This window comes from Sparus aurata, chromosome 2 (genome assembly GCF_900880675.1).
Source record: "Sparus aurata chromosome 2, fSpaAur1.1, whole genome shotgun sequence".
NCBI classification, from domain to species: Eukaryota; Metazoa; Chordata; class Actinopteri; order Spariformes; family Sparidae; genus Sparus; species Sparus aurata.
This window is the reverse complement of record NC_044188.1, coordinates 29,396,354-29,415,182: the sequence shown is the minus strand read 5'-3', so window position 1 is coordinate 29,415,182 and position 18,829 is coordinate 29,396,354. Positions and strand designations below refer to the sequence as shown.

General features: G+C 42.8%; 1 protein-coding gene across 1 annotated transcript; it reads left to right on the top strand.

Moving 5' to 3' along the window:
• Positions 1 to 274: 274 nt before the first annotated feature.
• Positions 275 to 18,713, top strand: LOC115576231 (chordin-like). Its single transcript, XM_030408738.1, has 21 exons — positions 275 to 707; positions 3,696 to 3,799; positions 3,960 to 4,086; positions 6,525 to 6,677; positions 6,955 to 7,072; positions 7,354 to 7,441; positions 8,412 to 8,553; positions 8,833 to 8,970; positions 9,272 to 9,354; positions 10,989 to 11,136; positions 12,505 to 12,611; positions 13,309 to 13,588; positions 13,765 to 14,006; positions 14,090 to 14,203; positions 15,259 to 15,450; positions 15,632 to 15,725; positions 15,928 to 15,984; positions 16,197 to 16,300; positions 16,553 to 16,816; positions 17,292 to 17,385; positions 17,697 to 18,713. Exons 1-21 carry the CDS (start codon positions 566 to 568, stop codon positions 17,753 to 17,755), a joined length of 2,850 nt encoding a protein of 949 aa, XP_030264598.1. The 5' UTR covers positions 275 to 565; the 3' UTR covers positions 17,756 to 18,713.
• The last annotated feature ends 116 nt before the right edge of the window (positions 18,714 to 18,829 follow it).

The window sequence follows — 18,829 nt, the reverse complement described above, 5'->3', positions numbered from 1 at the left end:
ACCTTCCTTTGGTCTCTCACTTTCATTCTTATTACAGTCCTTTGTCCAGCTTCACTCTGAAGCACCTATTTTCAAACTGTTTTATGGAAGTTTTGGTTCAAAAAGAATCAGACACAAGCCATTTCCATATCTTAAGGTCTTCGTGAATTGATGGGGGCGTCAATTTCCCTTTCCATCACTCACCCCAGCCCCCTCCCATCAACCCATCCCACCCATCATCTCTCCCCCCTCTCCTACCTCCTCCTCCTCCCCCTCCTCCCCGGCCGGTGGCTGCTCCGAGCTGTCAGGGCAGCAGGCTATAAAACAGAAAAGCGACGGGACTCAGAGTGAGAGGCTGCTGGTACTGAGGAAACACGCACGGTAAACCTCCGGCTGACTGAGAACTTGGATGAATTAAGACCCACAAGGCTTTGAAACAGCGGACACTTGGATGTAGGGGGGAATCTTGCGTGTAAAGGGTGTGCAAGTCGGTCGCTTTGAAGTCGACGGTGGGGCTGAGAAAGTTGTCGACACCGGGAGTTTTACGTTTTGCGGACAGACAGACGGACACAGAGGGAGGATTGGGATGCTGGTCCTCCGCGCGCTCCGTTCCTTGCTGTGCGTCGTGAGCTGCGCGTGGCTGCACGCCGGAGCGGCCTCGCGGCTCAAGTCTCCCGCTCTGCCCATCCAGTCCGAGAGGGAGCCGCTGCCCTCCAAAGGCCTGTCAGGTAAGAAAAGCTACACATTAATGTCACCAGTTATTTCATATCAACAACTTTTTTCCTCTGGTTGGGGTTTGCTGTATTCAGAAGTTGGGTAGAGTCACACTGTGGCAAAACTCGGTTCAAATATCTGTCATTTTTAAATGTGACCACCCAAGGGGCATGTTGTGTCCATGTGACTTTAAACTGACCGTACAATTTGGGATAAATGAAGAGGAGTCTGTCGTCAGTACGGCTAACATTAAATATACCAAGCAGTAGTTATACATTTAATTAACAATTCAGAGTTTCAAAGTTGTCCCTTCATTTCACAAGGGGGGCAGCAGATAGCGCCAAGTAACGTCAGGCTAGCAAACAATTTAAAAGTCCAAATTCATGCTGGTACTTGGTATTACAACTATGCCGAATTGCACAGTGCACAGTATTACTTTGAGGCCAGCAGCTGTGGTGTAGCTATGACCTGTATATATCACTGGGACAAACAAGAAACCCTGTAAATTGCCAGATATTTTTCCACGACTGTTGGGTTGTTGTGCTGCGAGCCAAATCAAGTTCAGCCTCCCGACTAGCTTAAATATGAACTCAGTAAATTTTAAAGCTGAGTTAGCCTAAAATAACCGACTTCTTTTACTTCTCCCTCTGCGATGGCATGCATTCCCAATTTTCGTGAATTTCCATATTCCCCCTGAAATGGTTCCTCACTCCCTGGGCTGCCTCATGTGTAAACCAGCGGCAAACATCTGAGTCATAACCGCAGTGGATGCCATTTGATTCATGTGTGAAAGCCCCTGCGTACAAAAGCTCACTGCGGTTTTTACAAGGTAACTACTCTGGAGTTCAAAACTGTGGGAACTCCACGTTAACCGCAGCCTGCCTTAACGTGTAATTCTACTGTTGGAAACTGTAATCAATCGACTTTCCATTACAAGCATTGGCTCCTCCGAGATGATTTATTTCAGCAGCGACAGAAGTGGCAGGCTCACAGTTTGGCTCCCTTTAACTGAACCGGACTGCTTAAAGTGCGGAGTAAAATCACTTTAATGAAAGAATAATGTGAACCAGGTTGGTAACAGCGGACAAGGCAAAAGGCATCAGCCCGAGTGAAGCTGGCGAGGGGTGACATCACGTTTGGTGTGTGTGTGTGTGTGCGTGAGAACGAGAGAGAGAGAGAGAGAGAGAGAGAGCAGTCACCACACACACACACACACACACACACTGCTGAGAGGCAGGCATTTATCCACACCAAAGATCACTGTAATGCTCCTGTAGTAACACACTGTGACTGACACCCAATTATGATTCCAGTATTAGTAATAATAACACCAAGGGCTATTTTGTATCTCCTCTAACATCAATATACAGTGTAAGTCCATATATATTAGAACACTGATCTGTTTTGTATTGTTATGGCTCTACTCCAGCAAGCTGGGTATTCAAGTGAAACAATGACTTTAAAATGCTGTCTCACAGCTTTGAGAGTGCACTGTAGTCTTTTTATATCTGGGGGTACTTTTGAAATGATATGACTGACTGTCGTACTTTGTATGATTTCCACTGTAATAATCCTTAATATTTACTCTACACACAGTTTATTGTAAACTGGATGCACTTTACAGTATATCTTTCCTCCTATTGCTTACGTTGCTTTAAGGCTGGAAGTAAGGCCATAAAATACTATTGTAGTATTTTGAGGCTCCAACAAAATACATGATATATATCTTGATATTTTGAAATCTCATCTGAAACACTTCATAAATGCTATGACTGGGTGACAAAATTAAATATTACTAAATATAAATATAAAATATAAAATATTATATTTTGACCAAATACCTCAATATCAATCTTGCAACGATATTGCTAGGGATGATGTTTGGTACTATTTTGGTGGGAAATTGAATGTCTCCCATGCCTGCCAATTAATCTTTTAAGATAGGACATTAAGTACGGTTGAGTCCCAAAACTCATTCAGGAAGTTTCGGTCATCTCCAACATGCCTGGGCAGTGAGCTATACAATACGATTTGTTGTTAAATTTGAGAATGCGTGCAATGACTAAGTCTGCATAATTCCTCATTGTAATGTCTGACATTTATTAAATCCTTGCAGCTCACTAAATATCAAGAACTTTATGTCAGCTAATGTTTTCAAACTACATTCTTTTGTGCCCCCCATAATTAAACACACTAAAAGGAGTTTTTGACTGGTTATAAAACATCTCAATTTATTACTGATCCCTCTTTATAACTTATATAATCTAACAAGACCATCAGAAAGACAGTTGGCTAGTCTGTGCAGTTAATATGATTATTCTTACTAATGTCTGTCACCAGATTTAGAGTATTCAGTCCGGATTAGTCATGAAATTAAAACTATTATTTATCTCAAAGTAATTAGGGTGAATTGTGGACTCTCGGGATAAGCAGCCCTGTAGTCTAGTGGTATGGCTCTAAACAGTCTTGACATTCTTTAGCCATCATCAAAGCAGATTTTTTTCATCAAGATCCGTTTATCATCCACTGAGAAATTAACAAAAGTGAGGGAAAGTACAAATCTCACAATGTTTAAGAAAATGAGAAAGAAATTCTGGATCCATCCCTTTATTCTGATCTATAGATGATAGATGATGCCGAGACCCATCCTTAATCAACACTCCATGGAAATCTGTTTGGTAGTTTTTGTGTAATCCTGTAGACATATCATCCAGCCAAAACATAAACTCCTTGGTGGAGGTGAAAATAGGTTGTCTCTTTATTTCACTCGAGACAGATCAAGGCAGATCTTGGTGACATGTGGGGATGTTTGCTCATATCACCTTTGCCCTAAGGGGCCCCCCAGAATCAACAAAATAAGAATTATAACTTGAACTCTAACAACATTTAATAAAAAAAAGAAAAAAAAAAAAAGAACAACCTCATATGTAATCACATCATTTTCCTACCTGATGTTTGACCCTGGTAACAGCCACATATAATCAGCAGTGTTTGTGTTCCAGGATGCTCATTCGGAGGCCGGTTCTATTCTCTGGAGGACACATGGCACCCAGATCTGGGTGAGCCCTTCGGTGTCATGCACTGTGTTCAGTGCCACTGCGAACCGGTAAGATTTCTCATTTGTCAATTTTGCAGTGTATGAACTCGCTCTAACTCCAGATGAATTTTTAATCAGCCTCAGAAAGGCCAAATTCTTTACTGTGTGTTTTTCCGATGAGATTTGGTGAGCGACTGACGTGTCTGTTTCTCTGGTTTGCCTCTGGCAGCAAAAGAGCCGTCGTGGCAAGGTGTTTGGGAAAGTCAACTGTAAGAATATCAAACAGGACTGCCCAGACGTGGACTGTGATGATCCCATCCTGCTCCCAGGACACTGCTGTAAAACCTGCCCCAAAGGTAATCATCTGCTGACCCCATCTCACCACCTGCTGTTCAAATGTTTTCAGATCTGAAGTTGTCTCTTTTTTTTCTTGTGATTCAAATTCTAGCTGTCCTCAATGGATGGAATAGTCAGCTGAGAAAACAAGGCAGCACAGCTAAAATTGCTGCAAAAATGATTTGCTCTCAGTGGCTTCTCTTGCATAGTTTATTTGTTTATTCTTTGTTTGATTCATATCTCTATTTTTCTTCCTCTCCTCCCTCTCCATCTCCGCCTTTCCCCTGTTTCTACTCCTGGTTTCTTTGCTCTGGCCCCCCTGGGTCAACTAGTTGGTTTTCACTGCAGCTGTTAGATCCAATGAGCAGGTCAATTGATTTTCCATTCAGCTGCGTCAAATGGACATTTTCTCTAACCAGCCTCAACTGAAATTACCACCCAGCAATTTAGCCTCGTTCACACATTGCCACTTCTCTACACATTGCTGGGCACACAGTTCCACCTTATTAAAGAAATTAGAGCTCCCCTTCGCATGCTCACACACTCACTCGCACACACGCACGCACGCACTCACGCACGCACACACACACACACACACACACACACACACACACACACACAGGGTGGGTCTCCATGCCGCACTGTTATTGAGCAGTGTTTGGTGTTTTTCTACGCTGTGTGTCTTGTAATGGAATGGAAAGTAAAGGTAAAGCACTGTGTGGACAGTTTGTGTGTGTGTGTGTGTGTGTGTGTGTGTGTGTGTGTGCGTGGGTGTGTGTGTGTGTTGTGGTCAAGTTTTAAGGAAAAGGTTGAGTGTGTTTGTCTTAGCTTTGGCACCTGAGGCAGCTAGTATGTTTGCATAAGTGATGGAAAATGGTGTGTGTGTGTGTGTGTGTGTGTTTGTAATGTGGTGCACCTGAGGATACATTATAAGTGAGGAAAGCTGAGAGTGACACTACCCAGAAGCCTTTGAGCGTGCCCAGTGAAGCAGAGGAGGGAGAGAGTGAGAGAAGAATGATGAGTTTTTTAGGTGTGTGTGTGTGTGTGTGCGTGTGAAGCAGACACCAAAAAAGAAAGCAGAAAGTCCAGCCGATCTCCTGAGAAAACTTCCCTGAAGAAATAAAGTTTAGGTGACTAAGAGCCAGTTTGTGGTTTTCTTTCTCAAGATCATGTCAGTAGGGCTGTGTTTGCCTGCACAAGCAAGCTGCATGTGTCACTGTGTATATTTGTGTGTGTGTGTGTGTGAAGGAGAGAAGCAGTGAGGTCTCCTCATTACATCAAGATGCAGCAGTTTGTGTGAGACAGTGGGTCATTGTTGTGATCGCACGCCAGTTTCGCTCACAGTTCTCCTAAGCTCTTCAACTACAAGAGACTACCCTGGTTAGTTCCCCCTAGCTGAGCGTGACAAAGTGATAGGGAGAGCAAGTGAGGAAGACAGTGAGCCGTAGATTGAAACTGGTCACTGATGTCCTCCAAATTGTTCCCTTTTTCTCATCTTTGCGCTTTCTTCTGTAATTTCAAGCTGTCTTGCACAACCTGGAATTGTCACAGATCCTCTCTGACTGCTTACGTTTCACACTCTTCCTCCGTACTCAAGAAATAATCAAATGAAACAAGGAGGGCAGCCAACAGTAAAGTCGCATCTGTGCACCAGACTTTAAGGAATGATGTAGCAGAATGTGTTTTGAAATGCTTGGGTTCACTTGGTGTATCTTCCCAGATAATGAAATGCAGACACTAGAAGTCTCTTTTATTAGAAACCAGAATACTGCTACTGCTAATATTGGGCTGCAACAAAAGATTATTTTTCATTATCGATTAATCTGCCAGTTATTTTAACAATTAATCATTTAGTCGGAAGCTGCAATTTTCTTTTATGTAAAAGTAAAATGTGGGTCACAACAGCATCATATTGAAGTACCGTTGTGTTGCAGCGGTGCTTCAACTCTTGTTCTTCAGATGTTAGAAAACACGTTTGTTTGCGACTGTGATGTGTCGTTTCTGCCGTGATGACAAAGAAAAGCAGCAAATCCTTACATTTAGCTGGAACCAGCAAATGTTTGGCGTTTTTGCTTGAAAAATTAGGAAACGATTAATTGATTATCAAAATCGTTGCCAATTAATTACCTTTTGTTTGACACATCGACTAATTGTTGCTGCTTTGTGTCTTGCTATCAGAGAAATATCTAGTCTGTAAAATATTTTCCTGTTGGCACAAAGTGTAATCCCATAATAATGGTAATAATTTAGGTCAGCATTCGAAAGCTAACATTAGGTAAGTCAACTGACTAACTGTGCACATACAACTCTAAAACATAACTCTGTACATCTTATCAGTAAGTCTAACTATACAATTTACAGTACTTTTCAGCATGTGTAATTAAAAGCTGTCCTACAGGTGGTCATGAAATATCAAGTTCTGTAGTAGTAGTACAAGTAACTGTTTGTCCCTCTGCAGGTGTGGATGACAAGAAACAGACAGACTCTGTGTTGGACAGTTTTGAGTATTTCCACGAGAAGGGCAAAGAGAAGGTGGATGACCTCCACAAATCTTACAATGACCGATCCTACCTGAGCTCTGAGGAAGTGGGCCCTGGAGAGAGCCGCACTGGTGAGTAGGAGCACTCATAGACAGCTGGACCGACCACCAACATGCCTAAAACTGCAAAAAAGTTGACTGACATTTGTTAGGCCAGCACACACGGCTATACACAACTAATAAAACATTAAAAATATAATTATACCTGTCTCAGAGAGCACATTAATGCAGGGCTCACATTCATGAATCACTCACAGATATAGGGAAATACACACACACAGGTCAGAGCATACTAAAAGCACTGTAAAGTTGCTTGACACGTTAGTAAGTATCTGATTCTCTCCTGCAGACTTTGTGGCAGTGTTGACAGGAGTGACAGACTCATGGCTGCCCAGCTCCAATGGTGTTGCAAGAGCTCGCTTCTCTCTGACCAGAACCAGCATGGCCTTCTCCATCACATACCTGAGGTAAAACACACAGAGTGTGACAGCTGACACAGCTACTCCCTTAAATAATTTGTAGCTCTAAGAGTTTTTTTCTGATCACCGCCCTACTTTGCAGCTGTTTCCCTGGATATATAACAAACTTTAAGTGTTTAGTGTGTTCAAATTTAAAATACATCAATATCTGTCTGCTCTTTCCACCTTTTTGTTGTGCCATCAGCATTAAGAAACAAACAGAAAGACTTGAGTTACGTAAATGAAAATACAGCGAATAATCCTTATACACGAAATGTCCTTCTTTTCAGAATGGACCGCCCCAGTAAAATAACCTTCCTGGATTCAGATGGGACCACTGCTTTTGAGTTCAGAGTCCCCACGGGACAGTCAGACATGGTAAGACATCCCATAAATAGCAAATCATCTCCTCTTCCTTCCGCTAGTGTTGTTTTCATTATGTGAACATGTGTGTCTGTGTGTTTCCTGAGAGAGGGAGAACTTAAGAACTGATATGAATGGTCTCCCATAACTCATTCTGCTGTACTAAACAATAAACATACTCACAGAAACACACATACATACACAGTGACACTTCTGTTTTGCTTCATTGGCTCATTGTAAACATGACAAACTCTGATTGCAGTAAACATCAACACACACTCAAAAACATCCGGAAGAAACTACCACCATTAGGCCAGAGATTCACGAGATATTATCCTGATTAATCAGTAAACTGATATGTACCCGTGCGTACATGTCCACATACCCCCGAAGGTCTGGCTCGATCACTACACATAATTTCTTGCCAAGATACATACATCTCCTCGCTCCATTTCAGAGCCGAACACTCGAACACTGTGTTCAGCGAGGCAGGAGCCCCCTAAATACAGGTCACAGCAATTGGCCTGTTATTATTTTTAGACAAATGTCAGTGTCAAGCACCAGAAGACCTTAGAGAAAACACTCCAGTGCAGAAAAGGAAGGAGGGGGGGTTTGCTGGACGAAAACTTTTGGAAAGAGAATTTTTAACATGTTACATCACTGCTTAGCAGGGAGACAGAGAGCATCACTAATTAAAATGGAGATTACCCCTGAACTGAAAGTTATGAGATGTCGGCACGCTGCCACATTTCTTCCCTCCAGTCTCAGGGAGAAGTAGTGGTTTTATGTTGAAGGTTTGCAGCCTGGGAATGAGAGTGCAATCACATAATGTATTTAGCAGATGTACATGTGTTATCTGTATGTGTATATATATTTATATGAAAACTTTTGGAAATTATCGATCGAGTATGGTTTGATATCCAGGTACAGTTGCATCATCACTGCGACAATACCGTAGCTTATCTGCGTGTGTGTGTCTGTGTAGATCTGTGGAGTATGGAAGAATCTGGCGAAGCCTCTCATACGACAGCTGCAGTCTGAGCAGTTGCGCATCAGCATGACAACATCGACCAGCAGACAAGAGGAAGTGGAGGGGAAGATCATCAAACACAGGGCGCTGTTTGCTGGTACGTGTGGGATATTTTAGCATTCTGATCATTCATTATTGTATTTTGTTATATTCCTTTAGACATGTGTATTCCTTTGTCTTTGTGTTATAGTACACAATAAACTTAATATTTACAAAGAAGTGGAATTGTATACGTTCTCATGTAATCTTAAAAAGCCTTGTGTGGATTAATGGAACCACAGAGTATGGGCTTTGTTTACAGAAAAGCATTTGTATAGAAGTTCTGTAAGAGAATGCAGACACTCAATACGGTATTGTGCATGTGTCTTGTGTACAGAGACATTCAGTTCAACACTGACATCCGAGGAAGAGAATTCAGGCATGGGAGGCATCGCCATGTTGACGCTGAGTGACACGGAGAATAACCTCCACTTCATCCTCATCCTTCAAGGCCTCATCAAACACAAAGACAAAGGTGAGAAGCAAGACAAAGAAGGAGGAGAGGCTCAGCACTGAGATGTAGAAGTATTTTAAAACTACAGACTGAATTGGCTTGCCATCTCCCTAATAACTTCCTTGATAACTAATTTCCTGTCTAAAACCTCAGGTTCAACCAAACCGCAGAGACAAGAATCCTTTTTCAGGATCTCTGTTTCCATTTCATTTTCTACAAAATTCATCTCAATGCTTCAGGGTTCCTAAACAGTGGGACCACTGTTGAAGGCCTAAGATTTATGGTAGACATTGATGAGAAAACTCTCTGTCCTTCTCCTCAGAGCCAGTTGTGGTTCCCATCCGAGTCCAGCTTGTGTACCGCCAGCACGTCTTGAGAGAGATCCGAGCTAATGTCACATCTCACGTGAGTAATAACACATTAAATGTGGTCTGTGGTATAGCAATTTCCACCAAATATTTGTATCTTTGTATATGAAAATTCTTTAACTTTTGAATTAACAGATTTAGTATGAAAATATTCAACAAGAATTAAATGGGGCCTTTTAGGGAAAAGCGTTATCTGTGAAAGTAGGTAAATTAAGTGTTGACTGGAGCAGCAGCAGCCCTGTTAGGAACATATGACACAGCCGCACACTCACACTTCTGGTGCCCCCCCCACCCCTTCTCTTGGAGACGGATGTGGTTTGCTCACCACATCCTAACGCTGTTGTTGCCGCCACTCTGATCACAGCTAACTACTCTGAGACATGACAAGAAAAATGGATGGAGTGGAAGAGTTAGGGGAAAACAAGAGCAGAGAGAAAGTCTGCAAGAGGAGCCCTCGTAGGAGACAGATGTGCGCGAGGGATGAGAGACACAAAGGAAAGAGGGGAGGGTAGAGAGGATGGAGCGCGTACACACTCCTCACACATGTCAGTGGTTAGTGGTCTGTGGGCTGAGATGGATGGAGGGAGGAAGAGGAGTGATGAAAGGCGGGTCTGGTTTGAATTCTGCCAGGAGTTGCGTGAAGGGTCCAATGCGCCTCTCTGTGTCGAGTGGTGAGAGAGACTGTTCGTGAAAAAATATGTGAAAAGTTGGAGCTCAGCAACTGCCGCATGACCCCAAAGAGTGTCCTTGGGCTGGATACTGAAACCCAAACCTCTGACTCATTCAAATTTAGCTGAGTAACAGACCAAAAAACAGACATCTTTGATTTTTAGCTTTTATTTATTTCTAAACATACACAAGCAAACACGTCTGACTATTAAATGTGTGCTGAATAATTTTTTATTGGACCAGTAATCCAGACAATGTTATTGCTCTGCTTGATTTACCCCAATACAACCTTTTGCACCCTGCTTCCCTCTCATTATTCTATCCATTAAATCTCCCCAACATAAGCCACCTTCCCTCGATTCAGCCTCCTTTCTTTTCCCACTCTGTTTTGGCTCCTCACTGTGTGGATTTATGGTACATGTATATTTATATTGAACTGAGGCCCTGGGGTCATAAAAGTAACATTTCTTCAACACGCTCGTACATCTGTCCTATTAATCCCACATTTCTCAACGTCCTGAGTGACTCCCCCTGCTTTCTTTGAGTCCAAGCTGCCTGTTTGAAATTAAATGTCGATCAATATGAAACGTGTTAAGGCAATGCAAGCCACATTTTTTGCCCAGGGTGTAAATATGCACTTCTGAGTCGGCTGATTTAAAATCATGTGTTTTTAGGATAACGTAACGGTTTGTGTCCTTACTGACTCCTGACTTTGTGGTGCCTTTGTGATTACTGAATTGATCTTATATTGGGATCTGTTTTGCTTTCTAAACTCATTTCATCTTTGTTTAGTGTAGACTGAGGGGATAATTTCATTTTAGTTGGAAACATGTCACCAGTCTGTCTGTCGTCTGAAGCAGTTGGGGTTTGGTTGCTTTGGTAGCCTGTCAGAGTTGTTTTATCATCATGTAAATAAGATCTTAATGGCATAACATGGCATTTTCATTTACAATGGGATTTTATACTTACTCACTTGTTGACCAAACTATTGAATCCATGCAGGATCCAGACTTTGCTGAGGTGCTGACAGACCTGAACAGCCGCGAACTGTTTTGGTTATCCCGTGGTCAGCTGGAGATCGCAGTGGCAACTGAGGATCAAGATCCCCAGCATATCTCTGGCTTCATCACCGGCAGGAAATCTTGTGACAGTAAGTATCCCCCCTACAGTCTAACACCTTTAAACAGATGAGATGAAATCATCTTTCCTTCATGTTTCTCCTCACATTCTCTCAGTGAGGTGAAACTCTGCAGAGGCAACAAACACTGAGGTTGCTAAGAATGTGTTTTTGTTGTCGCTGGTTTGTGCTTGTCCATCTGTGGCTGTTTTTGTCATTCTCCTCTATAAATACGTTCTCTTTCTTTTCGCTTCCATCCTTTCAAGTCTTATCGCTGGGGGAAAACCATGTTTATTGGGCTTGGTGGCCCACCAAGACTGTGTATGCATGTCTGCCTGTGTGTGTTTGTGAGAGACACAAAGAAAGAGTTTTAAGGAATGTTGTGGACAGCCCTAAAACCGTTCAAGCATGCACACATGGTCTTTTCATGGGACACATGCATGGTCATCGAACACCATGGTGTCAGGCACTTGAAGACACTTTGAAAGACACTAATCTATATGAACAGAAACAGACACAAACATACATCAGGATGTTCTTACACACCAACACACAGTGGTTCTGCCAAGGTCACAGTCTGCTGGACCTGACTTTCTATGCTGGTGTTCCAGCACTGTGATTAACAGCTTGACGTTATGAGTGAAGAATTCAAACCCAACACGCTCCTTTCCCTCTCTCCCTCTCCTTTCTCCCCCTTCTCGCTCCTGCTCTCCACTCGTTCTGTCAGTCTCTCCCTTCTCTCCTCAACCATGTCCCATCTTTGCCGTCATTCTTCCTGTCTGGCTTTTTTCTGCCTCATGTCGTTTTCAAATGTCTCTTCACTTTTCTCATCCATCTCTGTTACATATTCCCTCCTGTCCTCTCTCAGCGAATTTTTTCTAAGCCTGCTGCATTCAACAAGGGTTACCTCATTCTAAGGCTTAACCTTGGGTGGATTTGTGTGTGTGTGTGTGTGTGTGTGTGTGTGTGTGTGTGTGTGTGTGTGTGTGTGTGTGCGTGTGTGTGTGAATGTGTGCCAGACAGTGCAGCAACATGTATGTTTTTGGCCCCTGGTCAAGCAGACAATTACACGACACACACTCCTGATTAGCGGTTCAATTGAATCTGTCCCCTAAATGACTCTCTTGGGATAGGAATGACATTATGGGTATGTGGCTTCTATGTGTGTGTGGTTACAGCACGTGAAGGAATGTAATGTAGCCCCCTTCCTCTCCCTTCCTCAGCCAACGAGCAAATTTTAACATGACAAAAATCATTGCCTCATCTTGCATGCTGTCAGGCTCTACTATAGTTAAGGGAGGGAAACTCAGAGGGGAGCAGTGATGGCTTTAGATAAGTCATCTATGCAGGAATGTGCCCTAACGTGGATCATTGATATGAATTTGTCTTTGTCTGGCACAGCTATTCAAAGTGTGATGTCCAGTGGTGATGCACTGACCCCAGGGAAGACAGGAGGTGTGGGATCTGGTGTCTTCTTCCTCCACGATAATGGCACACTGGACTACCAGGTAAGGCGGAGATAGTTGTTTGACTTTTTTATGATACATGTCACAGTTGCAGCATTACACAGTTAAGATAAAAACATATTTTGTTCTCATATGTGTTTATATTGTTGATTGTAGTTTAACACTGTAAGTGGCATTGGGATTATAGTCACAAAAGATAATAAACATCTTTATCAGTACAATTTTCCCCTTTCATTGGCATCAAATCAAGCTGATCTAAGATCAAACAAAACCTCAGTACAAACAAATAACGTTTAATTAAAAATCCCATCCAGGCATGTTTAAAGACATATTTTTAAAAAGAGTAATTCGTCTGATATGATTTTTCCACAAAACGTTGTATTACAGTATTTATGAACGAGCAAATGTTGCAACTAACACAGTTTTCTTGAAAAATCACTAAAGTGAAGTGATAAATGAATAAATCATGAAAATACTTAGGAATTATTTTCCTGGTACTTGATTAGTCAACTAGTATTCGCAGCTCTTCTTCCAAAGAAGTCATGATGTCATAAAATCATGCTTGTATGTTCTCCTGTCAGACTGAGGTGACCATAGAGAACTATTTCCCCTTCATTAGATGAATGTGCAAAAAGCCTTGTCCCACACTTTGTGTCATTCAGCACAGTGAAGCTCGAACATCCCAGTGAATTAACAATAGAACTGGACTTAACTTTTATCCCATGTCCCTTTCTTTCAGGTTCAGGTCGCAGGTCTCACCAGTGACTTCCTTGGTCTCACTATTGAGTTGAAGCCTCGACGGCGCAACAAGCGCTCCGTCCTGTATGATCTGACGCCGGAGTACAACAAGGCCACGGGCCAGGCGCAGGGCAGCTGGAGTCGCCTGGAGGCTCGACACATCCACATGCTGCTGCAGAATGAGCTGTTCATCAATGTGGCGACGGCACACAACCAAGAGGGGGAGCTGAGGGGGCAGATTAAGGCCCTGCTTTACAATGGCCTGGAGGCACCCAGATATGGTATGCTCAAATGAAAGCAGGGTAGGGGAGGTGAAGGGCACGGGTGGCAGTGACAGGAGGGTGGTAATAGAAATCATAATACACATGAAAATATCTTGAATTGTTGTCTAAATTTACTATATACTGTTTACAAGCTCGGGATGCACACTTCATTCACCCATTTTCCCTTCTTTCAGAATTGCCAGTTCCTCTAGCTGGCCACTTTGTGTCTCCACCAGTAAGAACTGGTGCGTCCGGCCATGCCTGGGTGTCAGTGAACAAACAGTGTCACCTGCAATACGAGATCGTTGTTGCAGGCCTCAGCAAGGCCGACGACCTCACTGTGAACGCCCACCTCCACGGACTGGCTGAGATTGGTGAAATAGACGATAGCAGCACCACTCACAAGAGGCTGCTGACCGGCTTCTACGGCTCTCAGGTACATCATTGTAAACACACATGTACAAATTAACACAAAATGCAATGACACACACTCATACAACACACTCTCCTCTCCCGCAGGCCCAGGGAGTGTTAAAAGACATCAGTGTTGAATTACTGCAGCACCTCGACCAAGGAACAGCCTTCATCCAGGTCAGCACCAAGACGAACCCCAGAGGAGAAATACGAGGACGGGTATGTAAAGAAACTACTTATTTATTTTCGGCATGAAAATTATTTAAAGATGCAGAATTTTGTCCGAAAATGATGAATATTAGCAGCTTAAATACAGAAAATTGACAGGGCAAACTACTCCCAGAGTATCGAAAGGCAATGATTGAATCAATTTGGGCTCAAACTTTGCCTTCTGAAAGTTAAATTATTATAAAACAGAAACAGTAAGGGCATAAACCATATTAGATATTTCCAACCTTGAATTAAATATTACACTGATAACATCTTTGAATAATCATTATGCTGTTTTTTGCCAGATGTGGACTCCAGTCAGAAAATGCCTCTAAGAAATGTCACAAAAATCACTTTGTGCATGCATGCAATATCTGTTTAAATTAGAAGTTAGCTTTTGCAACATTTATACAAGTAAGATAAACTAATGACATTGAAAAAAAGAATAGACAAAGTAGTATAAATGATAAGGTTATTGAAAAGAAGTAGAAGAGTGTGTAGTAGAGCCCTTGGGTCCTCCTTTCAATATCTGAGTGGTTATGTGGCTGTGTGATTGCTCACTTAGCACTCAGCAGCCCACACAAACACACACTTTCACAGGCAGGTGCTGTCTGCCTCGAGAGACTGTGTTAAAGAGTAAAAGTTTTATTGCGGTTTAGAAAGACCACAGTGGCCCACAAACCTATTTGTGGCCTTGCAGGTGTAGATGTTGATAGGGCCTTTAGGCTGCCAGGTACTAACAGAGAAAGTGATGACACACACACCCATACACACACACACACACACACACAAAACAACAGGTTTCAGCTGTTTTAATAGCAAACAGGTCCAACACATAAACCGCCATCTGCTTAGGAGCACAGAAACGCTCCATTAAGGAACAATTAACAAGTTAGCCTGAGTCAGGTTTGGCCAACAGTTCTCTAATGTCCTAACCACCCTTTTCTCTTTTCTCTGCCTCTCTTTCATTTTCCTCTCTTTCATCTCAACCCATTTTACCCAACCATTCATCTACCTCCTCCTCCATCTATCCCTTCTTTTCCCCACACATTTCCTCTCCCCAGGTCCATGTGCCAAACAACTGTGAATTTGGGACCAGGGGGGGCATGGAGGAGGCTGAGTTTGATGACCTCTTTGTGAAGGACCCTGAGGAGCTAAAGAATGACCCCCATACCTGCTTCTTTGAGAACCAGCACCACGCTCACGGCTCCCGCTGGACCCCCAACTATGACAAATGTTTCTCCTGCAGCTGCCAGGTAGAGACTGGAAACACAGAGGCAGTAATTAAATGTGTTTGCTAAAGAGCTCTTTGAAGGTTTCATATACAAGGAGGGGTTTTTTTTGCACTGAAATATGAAAGCTGGGAAGAAATAACTGCTTGTAAGGATGTGATAAATAATACTTACTCCTTGTCGTCTCTCTGGATGCTTTCTGTAGAAGCGAACTGTGATCTGCGACCCAGTCATTTGTCCGGTGTTGACCTGCTCTAGAACTATTCAGCCTGAGGACAAGTGCTGCCCGATCTGTGATGGTGAGATGAAAACATTTTGTTTCTTGTACATGAGAATAATGAATGTTTTGGTGTTTTTTCCTTGTGTGGTTATGCTGCTTTGAGACCCTGTTTGTGTGCAGATTTTATTATTTTGAGTCCATTCCCAAAGTGCTCCCCAGAACAATCATAAAGTTGGAAACTAATTCTGTTTTTATATCTCCATTTCCTTTTTCCTGCTCAGAGAGGAAAGAGCCCAAGGACATGAAAGCTCCAGAGAGGGTGGATGAACTTCTTGAAGGTAGGTACTACTTCTCCTGTCTCTGACTGAGCTTTGCTCTCCTTCTCTTTGTTTTTTTTTTTCCTGTTTTGATTTTTCTTTGAAGGCTTTTTCTTTTGTACTGTGTGTTTCCCTGCTACATACTGTTTCTACAGCTGAATTTTTCACTTTCTTAGACATTTTCTTGCTGACTGTCCTCAGTAACCTTGTTTCTTCTGTTTCCTTTCTCTTAGGTTGCTACTTTGAAGGAGACCAGAAGATGCACGCCCCAGGAACCACGTGGCATCCCTTTGTACCTCCCTTTGGCTACATTAAATGCGCTGTCTGCACTTGCAAGGTAAAACATACATCAATAAACCCACTCACATCTGGCTGGATGTACTTTCCCAAAAGCTCTTAATGGATCATTTATCTCGTGTTGGACTCCAAAGAAACTGAGGCATGAATACATTTCTCATCAGTTCAACCTTGGGGAAAATTCAGACTATTAAGCTGTTTATGTGGAAAAAAGTAATAAGTCAGCTACATTTTGTGCTAGAAAAGAAGTAACCACTGCTAACCTGCTGCTGGTGCTACATTATGTCCACAGGGATCTTCAGGGGAGGTTCACTGTGAGAAAGTGACATGTCCGGTATTGACCTGCAGTCATCCCATCAGACGCAATCCCTCCGACTGTTGTAAGGAGTGTCCAGAGGAGGAGAAGACTCCTGCAGGCCTGGAACACACCGACATGATGCAGGCAGATGGCCCGAGACACTGCAAGTTTGGCAAGAACTATTACCAGAACAGTGACAACTGGCATCCCTGGGTACCGCTGGTCGGGGAGATGAAGTGCATCAATTGCTGGTGTGATGTAAGTATTGTGGCTGCCAATGTTTGATTATGAAATTGACTCAAAGATAGCTCATTAGAGTTCATTAAAAATGGTTTGAAATAGCCTCAGTTACTACTGTCTCAGACTCGGTCGGGTTCAAACAGGAAAAATGCGACCTGAGCCGCACACAAGCTTGTTAACATAGTGGAGCACTCGGCAGCTGAGGAGCTTTTCCCCCCAGGAATTGGTGCACAGCTGGCCTGTTTGCACAGTTTCTGATTCAGTATGCAGACTCTAACAAAACCATAGTCTGTGCTTCCTCACATCCTAACATTCCTGTCATGATGGAATTAGCACTGTGATCTGGCACTACGATGCATGAGATGAGTTTCCCTCCCCATCTTGCACTGTGGTGTACATTCCCGTTGTACCTCCGTCTGCCTCTTTCACCTGTGCCTCTACATTTTGTGCGTCTTTTCACCAACCCTCCATCTTACTCTCTTATTCTCCACAGCATGGTGTGACTAAGTGTCAGAGGAAGCAGTGTCCAGTACTGACCTGCACCAACATCACCCGCATAGAGGGTGCGTGCTGTCCTGAATGCCTTGGTGAGCAATGGACATGAACACACAAACACACACACACACACACACACACACACACACACACACACACACACAAAACTCCACTTGGGGCTATATATTTAAAAAGTTAGTTACCTGCTAAAGATGTGTTTGGCTTTCAGCTGTGATTTTTTTTTTCGGTCATTTGAAGCTTTGATTTAAAGCTATTAAATAGAGAAACAATATTCAAGTGTCAAAACCTCAAGCCCTGTCAGTCTAACATAGTACAATGATGGTAGTACTACTGATTGGGTCCAAAAGACGCTAAGATCCTAAGATGTTTGTGTTCTCCTCAGATTCCAAAGAGGAAGATGACCTAAAGGCTCCGGACAAACGGCGAACCTTGAGACACTGATCTCCTCTACCCATTGAACCCCTACCTTGTCCTTGATGGACCCAAACCCAGAGCTGCACACTGGGTCTGCCCACTCCCCCCTCAACCTCACACCCACCCTGTTATCAGCTTCAGGATTGTAATGAGCAGTGAAGAGCAAAGACGGAGAAATACTAAAACATAATTTTTTTCCAAAGACTCGTTAAGTGAAGGGATAAAGCTATGAAGAGGACCAACCAGACTTTACAAACCTGCTGCATTCTGCTTCTTGCCTTCCGTTTTCTCCCCTGGAAATGTCTTTTTTGTTATTTTTTGTAAAAAAACAGGAGAAAATGTGTAGATGTACATATGTGTTACACAGCCGTTCAATGGGATTATTTTTCTGTTGGTCCAGTGTTGGCAGAACAGAACTGGACCGACGGATTGTGCAGGCTGTGTTTCATTGACAGGGCTTCTCTTTGAAGTGCAGCCATAGCTACTGCAGCTCTTCACCGCTCTCACTGGATAGAGAGGAAAGTGTTGTTTAAATCTGTGTGAATGTGTATGTGTGCGAATGTGTGTGTGTGTTTTTACCAGTGAAGTACAAGTAATTAGCAATACAGAATCACAATAAACTTCCTGGGTGGCGAGGCAGCATCGGAAACTGTACAAACGCTGGAAAAACAGTGTTGTTTTCCAACTATTCAGCCAGTTTGCAACGCTTAATGGCTGTAAGACGATATTTCCACTTAGGTTCAGTTGTGTAGGCATCAGGATCAGCGCCGTCACTGGCAGAGAGGCTGGTTGTTATTTGTTAAACAAACATGAGCTTTGCCTTCACCTCTGTTGATCTCATGACTTCTCTGCTTTGGTTGTTCCTGTTTCTGTTTCAAATTAAGTAATATTTTATGAAGTTTTGTATCATTGTTATGAAGCTGGTTTGTATTTTGTATTTATTGAATGGTGTGGATCAAAATAAAAAAGATGTTGGTAAAGAGAGGGGATGCCTGTGGTTTTGTTTTGGATGCCGGCACTATCCAGCTGCTTTCCTCTCTGCGTTTATATCTTCATTTTTCATCCCTGCTTCTTGTTTTTTTTTTATTACTTTTCCACTTT